The 14,412-nt window shown below is 36.2% G+C and overlaps 1 protein-coding gene across 3 annotated transcripts in view; it reads left to right on the top strand.

The window, feature by feature from the left end:
- GUCY1A2 (guanylate cyclase 1 soluble subunit alpha 2) overlaps positions 1–14,412 on the top strand; it is a 413,705-nt gene that overhangs the window by 254,924 nt on the left and 144,369 nt on the right. For 2 of the 3 annotated variants that reach the window (XM_082409921.1, XM_082409922.1), the window contains exon 6: positions 12,653–12,796. In XM_082409921.1, coding sequence (XP_082266047.1) covers positions 12,653–12,796 — 144 coding nt within the window. Of the gene's footprint in view, positions 1–12,652; positions 12,797–12,891; positions 14,133–14,412 lie in introns of those variants that run through there. The other variant, XM_082409923.1, reaches the window with a different exon arrangement.

Genomic DNA, 14,412 nt, shown 5'->3' with positions numbered 1-14,412 from the left:
TGGCACTTTTGGTACCAGTGAGCAACCTCTTTCAGGAAGGAGGCCTCCCACCACACACTATTCATGTTGGCAGGAATACCCTATAGAGTTCTGGCTCACCGTGGGGTAGAAGTCTCACAAAATACACTGGTGTGGGGGGTTGGCTAAAATGGTGGCAACTGAAGAGGGTGCCATATTCTCAATGACAGCAGAAGAGATGAGGAAAGTAAAGAAATTCATGGATGAAAAGCAGGTAGAGAGATGAGAATATTGGAGAAGGAAAAAGTGAAGGAAGTAGAGGAGGAGATGAAGTATCCATGGAGAGAGGAGAGAAGGTGGTGAAGGAAAATTAAGTGGTAGAGATGAAGGAGGGGACAAGAGCCTGGCCCCTGAATGTGATATCTTCAGAGACTTTCTTGAGTCTGGATTTAGGGACAGTGAATGTTCAGGCTGACAGCGTCTTCCTTCAATTGGAGCCCAAGTTTGGGCAAATGCAGTGGTACGTGGGTGAGGGTACAAGATTCATCAACCAAAAATATGGATGTGGACATTTGGAACAATCCACATCCAATAGTCATGCTTAAGGGCCACAATGTAGATTTGCTGAGGTTCATATTAATTAGGAATAAAGGAGTTCAGATAACCCAGGACAATCTACAACTTCAAGGTAATCTTTTGAGCAAACTCCTACTGCAGAAACAAGGTGATTATTAAAGAATATGAGATCAGAGCTTCTGGACAAGTGACATTTTTTTCCATTCCAAACATATGGTCAGGAGTCCTTCATCTGCAGGAGCAGGGCATCACCTGTAACTTTTTCACCTGGTTCTCAGACCATAGCCTCTCAGGATCTGACAAGATTGTTCTTATTAAAGGAAAAATGTGGCCCAACTCCTACAATACCACCTGCTATGTGAAGGGAAATCAGATTACTTTCAGAGGACAGCCCAGGGACACACTCAAGGCTATTTGGGTACTAGTGTGGTTAACTCCTACTTCTGGAAATTATCCCTGCTCCAGGGTATTTTTATTACCTTCCACTTATTGTTACACCTGTGCTTGGCCAACAGTGATGTTTACATGCTGGCATTTCTGCACCTTGGCTCCTCTGGACTGCCAGTGCTCTCAGCTTCAATAATGTAGCTTTTATGGCCATAGCCATCACTTTGTTTAAGCCAAGAAAATGATGCTAAAGACTGCACTGCTTTCATCTACATTGCTTGAGCATTTGTTTTTGTCAGGGCCTTCCTACTTGCTTTTGATATATGTACTCATGAGTCATATTTGAAGAGAGCAAGTTTATCTTCAAGAAACACAACCTCAACAACAATAAAAACCTGGGTTCATGCTTGCTGTCTGCGGCAAACTGTTCATCTTCAAGTAGGTCCAGTGGATGTTCCATAGCCCTATCATCTCTGCTTGGCCACTGCCATCTGGATTTTCATATTTGACCAGGAGCCTATTTCACCGACCCAGCTGCCGAGTACCTGGAAAAACAGGAATATAAACAGCAGAGATCTGCTGAGTATGTATGAAATAAAGGGGGAAATGTAAAAGGTCTCTAAATTTACCCAAGTATACAGTTTTTCCTGGTCTTCTGCTACTTACAAGTTTTCATGAAGGCCTGTGCCATGCTCTACCTTTTTCTGGCCAGCCTTTTGGATAATCTATGTCCATACCACCAACAATCCTCTTGTCTGGTTTCTAGTCATCAAGTACCTCCAGAACTGTTTTGTGGACTCAGGGTGCCTGGCAATCATTAGAAAACTCCTCTACTGTACCCCTCTCCTTGTCACTCAGGAATTGAACCTAATATAAGACAGGTGATTGGTCTGGCAGGTGTGACCCAATCCTCACAACAAGCACAAATATGGTATCCTTTCTGAAAATCAAGTGTTCTTATCCACAATGACCTCATCATGCCCAGGTGACCAGGTGTTCTGTGAAATGCTAGAAGGGTAAAAGAAGACATTTTTCATTTTTAGGCTTACATCATATTCCAACACCTCTCTTCTCTCTCCTTCCCACCTCCATTTCTTTTTTAAAGACTCTAGAGGCCAAAACCAGAAAGCAGAACAAGTAGAAAAGCAGACTTTTTTTTTTGATAAATCAATGCATTTAATATAAAATGGGCTCATAAAAATATAAAAGATGAGTAAATGTAAAGCATAATTTAGGAATTATTTATAAGTATGGTATGAAAATCCAGAATCCATAAAGGAAAAAAGTGGTACATTTGTCAGTAAAAATTCTAAAATATGTGTGTAACAAAAGTATCATTACAAAGTCAAAAGACCAACAAAACAAGACAAAAAAAAATGCAAATCTCATGACAGAAAAAAGCCTTAGTATACAAATAATTCTTACAAATCTCTTAGAAAAATGCCAATCAAAAAATTTGGAAAGTTGGTTCAAAACTAGAATTATAAATGAACAACAAAAAAGGAAGACTCTCAAACTCAAAACTAAGAAAATTAAAATGGGAAACCATTTTTAGCTGATCCATTTGGCAAAGATTTGTTTTTTTGTTTGTTTTTGTATTCTTGAATTTTATTTTATTTATTTATTTTTTATACAGCAGGTTCTTATTAGTTATCTATTTTATACTTATTAGTGTATATATGTCAATCTCAATCTCCCAATTCGTCCCACCACCACCTCCACCACCCCTGCTTTCCTCCCTTGGTGTCCATATGCTTCTTCTCTGCATCTGTGTCTCTATTTCTACCTTGCAAACCAGTTCGTGTGTACCATTTTTCTAGATTCCACATAAATGTGTTAATATACGATATTTGTTTTTCTCTTTCTGACTTACTTCACTCTGTATGACAGTCTCTAGGTCCATCCATGTCTCTGCAAATGACCCAATTTCGTTCTTTTTATGGCTGAATAATATTCCGTTGTATATATGTACCACATCTTCTTTATTCATTCATTTGTCAATGGGCATTTAGGTTGCGTCCATGACCTAGCTATTGTAAATAGTGCTGCAAAGAACATTGGGATGCATGTGTCCTTTTGAATTATGGTTTTCTCTGGGTACATGCACAGTAGTGGGATTGCTGGGTCATATGGTAATTCTATTTTTAGTTTTTTAAGGAACCTTCATATTGTTCTCCATAGTGGCTGTATCAGTTTACATTCCCACCAACAGTGCAAGAGTGTTCCCTTTTCTCCACACCCTCTCCAGCATTTCTTGTTTGTAGATTTTTTGACGATGTCCATTCTAACTGGTTGGATGTGATACCTCATTGTAGTTTTGATTTGCCTTTCTCTAGTAATTAGCCTTGTTGATCACCTTTTCACGTGCCTGTTGGCCATCTGTATGTCTTCTTTGGAGAAACGTCTACTTAGGTCTTCTGCCCATTTTTTGATTGGGTTGTTTGTTTTTTGATATTGAGCTGCATGAGCTGCTTGTATATTTTGGAGATTAATCCTTTGTCAGTTGCTTCATTTGCAAATATTTTCTCCCTTTCTGAAGGTTGTCTTTTTGTCTTGTTTATGGTTTCCTTTGCTGTGCAAAGGTCTTAAGTTTCATTAGTTCCCATTTGTTTATTTTTGTTTATATTTTCATTATTCTAGGAGGAGGATCAAAAAAGATCTTGCTGTGATTTATGTCATACAGTGTTCTTCCTATGTTTTCCTCTAAGGGTTTTGTAGTGTCCAGTTTTACATTTAGGTCTTTAATCCATTTTGAGTTTGTTTTTGTGTATGGTGTTAGGGAATGTTCAGATTTCATTCTTTTACATGTAGCTGTACAGTTTTCCTAACACCAATTATTGAAGAGACTGTCTTTTCTCCATTGTATATTTTTGCATCCTTTGTCATAGACTAGTTGACCATATGTGTGTGGGTTTATCTCTGGGCTTTCTATCCTTTTCCATTGATCTATATTTCTGTTTTTGTGACAGTACCATATTGTCTTGATTTGTAGCTAGTATAAAGGTACTATACTAGCTTTGTAGTATAATCTAAAGTCAGGGATTCCTCCAGCTCCGTTTTATTCCCTCAAGATTGCTTTGGCTATTCGGGGTCTTTTATGTATCCATACAAATTAAAAATTTTTTATTTCTAGTTCCGTAAACAATGCCATTGGTTATTTGATAGAGATTGCGTTGAATCTGTAGATTGCTTTGGGTAGTATGGTCATTTTCACAATATTCATTCTTCCAGTCCAAGAACATGGTATGTCGCTTCATTTGTTGGTATCATCTTTGATTTCTTTCGTCAGTGTCTTATAGTTTTCTGCATACAGGTCTTTTACCTCCTTAGATAGATTTATTACTACGTATTTTATTCTTTTTGTTGCAATGGTAAATGGGAGTGTTTCCTTAATTTCTCTTTCAGATTTTTCATCATTAGTGTATAGGAATGCAAGAGATTTCTGTGCATTAATTTTCTATCCTGCAACTTTACCAAATTCATTGATTAGCTCTAGTAGTTTTCTGGTGGCATCTTTAGGATTTTCTACGTATAGTATCGTCATCTGCAAACAGTGACAGTTTTACTTCTTCTTTTCCAATTTGTGTTCCTTTTATTTCTTTTTCTTCTCTGATTGCCATAGCTAGGACTTCCAAAACTTTGTTGAATGATAGTGGTGAGAGTGGACATCCTTGTCTTGTTCCTGATCCTAGAGGAAATGTTTTCAGTTTTTCACCATTGAGAACAATGTTGGCTGTGGATTTGTCATATAATGCCTTTATTATATTGAGGTAGGTTCCCTCTATACCCACTTTCTGGAGAGTTTTTATCATAAATAGGTGATGAATTTTGTCAAAAGCTTTTTAGGCACCTATTGAGATGATCATATGGTTTTTATTCTTCAATTTGTTAAAATGGTGTATCACATTGATTGGTTTGCATATATTGAACAACCCTTGCATCCCTGAGATAAATCCCACTTGATCATGGTGTATGATCCTTTTAATGTGTTGTTGGATTTTGTTTGCTACTAGTTTTTTGAGGATTTTTGCATCTATATTCATCAGTGATATTGGTCTGTAATTTTCTTTTTTTGTAGTATCTTTTTCTCGTTTTGGTATCAGGGTGTTGGTGGCCTCATACAATGAGTTTGGGAGTGTTCCTTCCTCTGAAATTTTTGGAAGAGTTTGAGAAGGATGGGTGTTAACTCTTCTCTGAATGTTTGATAGAATTCGCCTGTGAAGCCATCTGGTCCTGGACTTTTGTTTGTTGGAAGATTTTAAATCACAGTTTCAATTTCAGTGCTTGCAATTGTTCTGCTCATATTTTCTATTTCTTCCTGGTTCAATCTTGGAAGGTTATGCTTTTCTAAGATCTTTTCCTTTTCTTCCAGGTTGTCCATTTTATTTGCATATAGTTTCTTGTAGTAGTCTCTCATGATCCTTTTCATTTCTGCAGTGTCAGTTGTTACTTATCCTTTTTCATTTCTAATTCTGTTGATTTGAGTCTTCTCCCTTGTTTTCCTCATGAGTCTGGCTAATGGTTTTTCGATTCCGTTTATCTTCTCAACGAAACTTCTTTTAGTTTTATTGATATTTCCTATTGTTTCCTTTATTTCTTTTTCATTTATTTCTGATCTGATCTTTATGATTTCTTTCCTTCTGCTTACTTTGTGTATTTTTTTTCTTCTTTCTCTAACTGCTTTAGGTGTAAGGTTAAGTTGTGTGTATTTGAGATTTTTCTTGTTTCTTGAGGTAGGATTGTATTGCTATAAACTTTCCTCTTGGAAATACTTTTGCTGCATCCCATAGGTTTTGGATTGTCATGTTTTTGTTGTCATTTGTCTCTAGGTATTTTTGGATTTCCTCTTTGATTTCTTCAGTGATCTCTTGGTTATTTAGTAATGTATTGTTTAGCCTCCATGTGTTTGTGTTTTTTACGTTTTTTTCATTGTAATTTATTTCTAATCTCATAGCATTGTGGTCAGAAAAAATGCTTGATATGATTTCAGTTTTCTTAAATTTACTGAGTCTTGATTTGTGACCCAAGATGTGATCTATCCTGGAGAATGTTTTGTGTGCACTTGAGAAGAAAGAGTAATCTGCTCTTTTCAGGTGGAATGTTCTATAAATATCAATTAAGTCCTTCTGGTATAACATGTTATTTAAAGCTTGTGTTTCCTTATTTATTTTCATTTTGGATGATCTGTCCATTGGTATAAGTGAGGTGTTAAAGTCCCCCACGATTATTGTATTACTATTGATTTCCTCTTTTATAGCTGTTAGCATTTGCCTTATGTATTGAGGTGCTCCTATGCTGGGTGCATATATATTTATAACTGTTATATATTCTTCTTGGATTGACCCCTTGATCATGTAGTGTCCTTCCTTGTCTCTTGGAACATACTTTATTTTATAGTCTATTTCATCTGATATGAGTATTGCTACTCCAGCTTTCTTTTGATTGCCATTTGCATGGAATATCTTTTTCCATCCCCTCACTTTTGGTCTCTTTGTGTTCCTAGGTCTGAAGGGGGTCTCTTGTAGACAGCATATACACGTCTTTTTTTTTGTATCCATTCAGCGAGCTAGTGTTTTTTGGTTGGAGCATTTAATCCATTTACATTTAAGGTAATTATCAATATGTATGTTCCTATTACCATTTTCTTAATTGTTTTGGGTTTGTTTTTGTAGGTCCTTTTCTTCTCTTGTGTTTCCCACTTAGAGAAGTTCCTTTAGCATTTGCTGTAGAACTGGTTTTGTGGTTCTGAATCTTCTTAGTTTTTGCTTGTCTGTAAAGCTTTTGATTTCTCCATCGAATCTGAATGAGATCCTTGCTGGGTAGAGTAATCTTGGTTTTCTGTTCTCCCTTTCATCACTTTAAATATATTGTGCCACACCCTTCTGGTTTGTAGAGTTTCTGCTGAGAAATCAGCTGTTAACCTTATGGGAGTTCCCTTGTATGTTATTTATCAGTTTTACCTTGCTGCTTTTAATAATTTTCCTTTGTCTTTAATTTTTGTCAATTTGATTACTATGTGTCTTGGCATGGTTCTCCTTGGGTTTATCCTGCCTGAGACTCTCTGTGCTTCCTGGCCTTGGGTGGCTATTTCCTTTCCCATGTTATGGAATTTTTCCACTATAGTCTCTTCAAATATTTTCTCAGGTCCTTTCTCTCTCTCTTCTCCTTCTGGGACCCCTATAATGCGAATGTGGTGTGTTTAATATTGTTCCAGAGGTCTTTTAGTCTGTCTTCATTTCTTTTCATTCTTTTTTATTTATTGTGTTCCACAGCAGTGATTTTCACCATTCTGTGTTCCAGGTCACTTTTCTGGTCTTCTGCCTCAGTTATTCTGCTATTGAGTCCTTTTAGTGTATTTTTCATTTCAGTTATTGTACTGTTCATCTCTGTTTGTTTGTTCTTTGATTCTTCTAGGTCTTTGTTAAACATTCCTTGCATCTTCTTGATCTTTGCTTCCATTCTTTTTCTGAGGTCCTACATCATCTTCACTATCATTACTCTGAATATTTTTTCTGGAAAGTTGCCTATCTCCACTTCATTTAGTCGTTTTTCTGGGGTTTTATCTTGTTCCTTCATTTGGTACCTAGTCCTCTGCCTTTTCATTTTGTCTATCTTTCTTTGAATGTGGTTTTCATTCCACAGGCTGCTGGATTGTTGTTCTTCTTGCTCCTGTTGTCTGCCCTCTGCTGGATGAGGCTATCTAAGAGGCTAGTGCAAGCCTCCTGATGGTAGGAACTGGTGGGAGGTATAGCTTGGTGTTTCTGTGGTGGATAGAACTCAGTAAAACTTTAATCCACTTGTCTGCTGATGGATTGGACTGAGTTTCCTTCCTGCTGGTTGTTTGGCCTGAGGCAACCCAGTACTGGAGGCTACAGGATCTTTGGTGGGGCTAATGGTGGACTACAGGTGGTCTCATGCCAAGGAGTACTTCCCAGAACTTCTGCTGCCTGTGTCCTTGTCCCTGTGGTGAGCCACAGCTGCTCCTCACCTCTGCAGGAGACCCTCCTACACTAGCAGGTAGGTTTGGTTCAGTCTCCTATGGCATCACTGCTCCTTCCCCCTGGATCCTGATGTGCACACTACTTTGTGTGTGCCCTCCAAGAATGGAGTGTCTGTTTCCTGCAGTCCTCTTGAAGTCCTGCAATAAAATCCCGCTAGCCTTCAGAGTTTGATTCTCTGGGAATTCCTCCTCCCATTGCCCAACGCCCAGGTTGGGAAGCCTGATGTGGGGCTCAGATCCTTCACTCCAGTGGGTGGACTTCTGTGGTATAATTGTTCTCCAGTTTGTGAGTCACCCACGCAGCGGTTATGGGATTTGATTTTGTTTTGATTGCACCCCTCCTACCATCTCATTGTGTCTTCTCCTTTGTCTTTCAACGTGGGGTACCTTTTTTGGTGAGTTCCAGTGTCTTACTGTCAATGATTGTTGAGCACTTAGTAGTGATTCCAGTGTTCTCGCAAGAAGGCATGAGCACAAGTTCTTCTACTCTACCATCTTGAACCAATCTAGAAAAGCAGACTTTCTAATTTGTTTCTCCTCTTGATTGTGTCCAGATGAAGAGAGGGAGGCTGTCCAGTAAGGTAGACTGTCAGAGTTCTCTGACTCTTTACTATTATGCCCTCTCCCCAAACTCCCTTTCACAAGTTCTACAAAGTTCAAAGGAAGATAATCCCAGGACTATGGGATGGAAGGACTGAGGTGGTCATGAGTTTCATGGGGCAGAGATTATTTATTGCCCAGTTGTGTGCAGTGTTCTTGTAGGGTAATCCTAGCCCCAGTACCACCCTCACCCTTATTTACAACACACACATTCTTTCTTCCCCACTGTGCCCAAATTTCCAAGAAATTTCCCAGATAATTCTTGAACATTAATCTGGAGGGGAGGGAGAAGAAAACATGAGGATGAGCTTCTATTAGAAAGTATAAATAAATTATTTTAAATAATTAATCTAAAGCTAAAGTAAAGTAAATAAAAAGGGTGAATGCATAACTCTAAGAAGTTTATTTATACCACCTTTATTTCTTGAATAATGTAGGGAGTTTGATTATAAAGTGTTGAGAAGATATACTGAGATAGATGAATTATTTAAAGTTTGATAAAAGCAGGTATAATAATATGTGGGACAACAGTTGTTACATAATATTTTTAGTATTTAATCCTCCTCTTTTATGTTCAGAGAAGGATGTAAGGTTTTTCTGACATTTGCATAAGCTCTATCTTCTCCATCTCCAAGTTTAGTTTAGTCATCTTTATTTTTATCTAATGTCATTTAAGAACAGGTTGGAGATACTGAAAATAAATGAGATGCACTATTTTAGATGGTGTCTATTAAAAAAACACTGAGACAATTATAAAGGAATTCAGATCATAGTCAACTTTTTGGACAGTTTTTTGGTAATATGTTTATAATGTCTACTTGTTTAACTTTGTTTTAACTCAAGGAAACAGCCTCAAAAGAAATTTAACTGATATATAATGCTTTCACATTCCCTGCTCCTTTTGAAGCAAAGTTGACATAATTTTGAAGGGAATCCAGTAAAATTTCCACATGTATTCAATTCTGCTAAATTCGTATAGACCTGATTTAGATGAAGGGAGAGGAGAAAAGAATAGAACTTTAATGGAAAGCTGCATTACTAAGGTGTTTCATCCAAGATTTTCAGGTTAAGATACTGAATATATCTACAAAGAAAGAAAAACATCTCAAGGATGTATTACTTGCACTTTACAGACATCTAGTTATTTGAAAATTTCTAAGCGATCACATATTCATTCATGTTCTCATTTGTACTATTCACCAGATATTTCTGACCCTTCTCTGAGCACAAGGTTGGTTGCATTTTCCCATCTCCTTTATGTCAAACATGGTCACGTGACTTGCTTTGACGAATGAATCATGAGAAAAAGCCATATACGTCACTTCTGGGAGGAAGCTTTAAGAGAGCTCTTAAGCTCGTGTATAATCAGAACCTCTTTTCTTCTGACATGGCAACGAGCTTCAGATGAGGAGATTCTATTAGCATTGTCCCTGGAGTGAAGAGATGTGGCACAATGTTTCTCTCCTCTACCCCAATCCCCTAACCCCCATGAATATGCAACATGAATCAGAAAAAAACCTTTGTTATTTTAGAGCATTACGATTTGCAGGTTGTATTGTTACTGCAGCATAATCTAGCCTACCATGATGACAACAACATCTTTTAGAATTTTTTTTTTTTATGTTGGGTGTTTAAGAATAATTGTGAAAATTCCACATCTTAATCTATGGGTTTTTTGCTGTCTATTTCTTACCTAGCTCTTGATCCTATTATTTCTGATAGCTAGTCTGGATTTAAATATTTGGAAACTAAATGTTATGTAATCTTACATGAATGGATTTTAATGTGAATTTCTTATATTTATGTTGTGTACTTAATTTGATTTTTTTTTTTGGTCATTTGTTAACATATTGGTCCATCTTCTCCATACTATTACATTATATATACCTAAGGAGAAAGTACAACATATAACTAACTAATCTTTATATATGCCTATGGTACAAATTCTAGAAATACACATTTAGTGGTATTCAATAAATTTTTACTGAAATGATAGTGGAGATAATACTGATGAGAAGTTTGATGATGATAGAGACTCCAAGAAAAGATCATGCTCCAGGAACATGCATGTTCAGAGTGACTGGAGAGCAGTTCAATTTATACAAATAATTTACTGCTTATGTGTTCTAATATTTGAAAATCAGAAGTTAGTTTCAAATTATATAACTAACAGCATTCTAGATGTTTTAATTGTATAGAAATACAAAAGTATGAGATAAATCTGAGGTTTAGCAAAAGACATTGTGTTTTTAGGGGGAAATGGTAAATGACCACATTTCAGACGTTTGCTATTTGCTGGTTTTCTTCCTCAATGAGAGTTTTTGGTGGAAGTATATTTTAGTATTTAGAATAAAACTTTTGCTGACTCACATTGCATCATCTTTCTGTTCTTACCATACAATTTTAATTTCCATTTTCTGGCCTCAGAAAACAGATCCTGAAGTGAAGATGTGGAACTTCATGATAGGTCTGAGTGTATTTGAATCATTTTTGATGCATATTTCCTGATAAGATTCAGATAATCATTGATAATTTTGGCATCTCTAGTTTCATGAGATTCATAAGCGCTGTCATCACATTCCCTAGTTTGTGCTCACAGAATTTAATGCAGAGAAGCTTTTTAATATTAAAGTATTAGGATTCATTCACATGAAATGTAATTATTGTTGTTAAATCTTAACTAATAGAATATTTTGTAATTCTTGTTATATTTATGATAGAAGTATCTCCAGTAATTTAGAGGCAATTTTTTCCTACCCAGATCTACATGGCACACAGGTCTACATGGTGCTCATAAAATAAATGGGGCAAATGAGCAACTGATTAGAATAACTGTTATTGTAATCATAGTTAAATATGGTTGATTATTTATTCATTTGATAGTTATTTATTAAATAGCTATATTTAAGACACTATCGTGAGCACTATGAGTACAGACATTAAAAGGACATGATTCCATTCTTAAAGAGCTCACTTTGTAGCTGTGGATACATATTGATTATATATTGATACGTATTGATTATAACCTATGATGAAAGCTATAATATAGAGGTGTGCTGTTGAAACAGAGTAGAAGAAAGGATTAGTTTTGCTACTAAGAACTAATGGAAGGACCATGGAGTGATTCACAGAAAAAGTGATATTGGAATTGGACATTTAATGCAATATTTCATCACTTTTCTCTAATTAAAATATTAGAGCTGTTGAACATAATCACCATATCTACCTTGGATAATTAGAAAACTTTCCTCTAGAAATGAGTTGTGCCTAACTTTTATACCATGTTCTATGCTTTGGAATTTTGGAAGTTTTAACCCTGGGTAAATATTGAAAATATTTAACAATCACAATAGCCATTCAAAATGGTTGCTGACATGGTCTGGAAAGACTCTTGACAGTGCCTGTTAACTCTTTAATTGTAAGATTATGGATGGGTTTCTGTGCATGAATTTCTCATCTCTCAAATATAACCAATACTAGTTTCTTCCATTTAGGATATTTGTGAGGATTTAATGAGATAATGCATGTAAAGCAGTTGATGCAATTAATGGTCGAGAGTATGAATTCAAGAAGTGTTATGTGTTATAATTATTAAGAGTAAATAAAAATAGACTAGACAACAAATTACAGATATATCAAAAAGTGTGACACCTGAAACTAACACAACATTGTAAATCAGCTATACTTCAATTAAAAAAAATAAAAATAAACACTAAAAAGTGTGAAGTAATTGGGAAAAACTGCAAAAAACTTACTTTCCAGTGAAGGTCTACTTGAAGGTTTGAAGGAGATGAGAGAGTGTCTTTGTAAAAAGTCATTATTTGGAAAATATCCAGGCAAAACAGTGACAATTCTATTTTTGTGAGGGATAATTATTTTATATTCTAGTTGTTTCTGATTTCAATGATCATCTATGGTGTTAATGTTGATGAACAAACAGCTCTGGAGTGACATGTTAGTATTTGACTCTGGCTGTTTGCAAACTCTTTTATGATTATACTCTGTTGTCTAATTGCTTGATTTATTGGTGTTTTGATGATATGTTTTCCAGCAACATTTGTGATTGCAGATAACTATTTCTACTTTGGCTCATTACCATACATTTGCATTTGATTTGTCTGGCTGCTGCAGGTGGAAACAATAGGTGATGCATACTGTGTTGCTGCAGGGCTCCACAGAAAAAGCCTCTGCCATGCTAAACCCATTGCTCTGATGGCTCTGAAGATGATGGAACTTTCTGAAGAGGTGCTGACACCTGATGGAAGACCAATTCAGGTAAGCTTCTCAACAGTTTTGTTTGAGTAGTAATGCACCTTTAACTGAAGAAGGCAAGAAATTCCCTTCTGAATTCTACATACTATAATTTACAGATCTAGATAAGCCAGTTGTTCAAGAAGGAGGGAATACTAGAGATAACTCATAAACCCAGGAAATGAACAAATGGAATATGACCCAAAATAGGAAAAGTTTTGTGGAAGACAAATTACTATGGGGACAAAAAAAAAAGAGCTAAAGGATTAAACCAAGGAAGGAACCGCTGTCAGTGACCAATTCACCAACACCAAGCAACAGTGATGGTGAGAGTCAGTTCTGAGAGATAATCCAAAGAGCAAGAAATAAGAAGCAAGAAATTGGAGGACCTGAACAACTTCCTGTGGATAGTGTACAGGTATTCTTATGAAGCCTTAGGCCTCAGGGTTACTTCTGAAATATTTTTTTATGTGTCAGAGCTTGAAGGTTGGAGCCCAAGACTGAGGAAACATCAGAAACTGTGGAAAATGTAGCTTCTCGTGTATTGTACTCTTTTTGGTACTGATAGCTGTCTGAAATCTAGGATCTACCTCTGAGAATGGATGAGGTCACCTAGCTATATTTCTGCAAGCACCTGATAGATCCCAGAAATGTTTTTACTATGAATCCTTATAAGCCAAAAATCTTGTATTTGGCAAAGTAACCTTGAATTCAAGGCAGGCTTTTTATAACAGTTCATCAACCATGGGTTAAAAAATACAGAAAAAAGCCTCAAAATGTGAATATATTCCTAGTTTGGCACTATGGCAAAGTAGATACTCTGAGTGACCCTTCTGATTAAAATGTAGTGTTAAATAGTTTACAAATAGTAGCTTTTTGAAAGTTACTAAGCATATCACTGAACTCAGGAAAGAGAGAAATGTGTCAATCACATTATATATATAGATAGAACAAAATTTAAGTGGTGAATTTAAGTGCTCTGTCATTAACAGTGATAATAGGAAACACTATCCTTCCATAAAGAAAGTCAACTTCAATTCCCTCTTCAAAGAATTTCCACAAAGTTCTCTGAAAAATGACTGCCTAATACTAAAAACAAAACAAAATAAAACAAAGGGAAAAAATCACATGCTTACACAGGAAAACAAAGTACTATGGGTTAAGAACCAGTAGAAACAGGAGATGAGAAAAACAGATCTGGAGTTGTCAAATATCAAAATTATTGGACACAGAATCAAAATGACAATGCTTAAAATAATTAAAGAAATAAAAGAGAAGCTTCACTACCATGTGTAAAATAGACATCTAGTGGGAACCTGCTGTATAGCACAGGGAGCTCAGCTTGGTGTGTTGTGATGACCTAGATGGGTGGGATGGGGCGGGTGGGGGGGTGGGAGGGAGGTCCAAGAGGGAGGGGATATATGTATAAATATAGCTGATTCACTTTGTTGTACAGCAGAAACTAACACAACATTGTAAAGCAATTATACCCTAATTAAAAAAAAAAAAAAAAACAAGGCTGGAACAACTAGGTTTGAAAATGAACCAGAGAATTTCTAAGCAATCAACAGAATACCAAAAGAAACAAACAAACAAACAAAAACCAAAAATCGAGCAAACTAAAACAAAAAATCTCTCAG

The sequence above is a fragment of the Balaenoptera physalus genome, assembly GCF_965194825.1.
Source record: "Balaenoptera physalus genome assembly, chromosome: 10".
Taxonomy (NCBI): Eukaryota; Metazoa; Chordata; class Mammalia; order Artiodactyla; family Balaenopteridae; genus Balaenoptera; species Balaenoptera physalus.
This window is presented reverse-complemented; position numbering and strand designations above follow the sequence as displayed.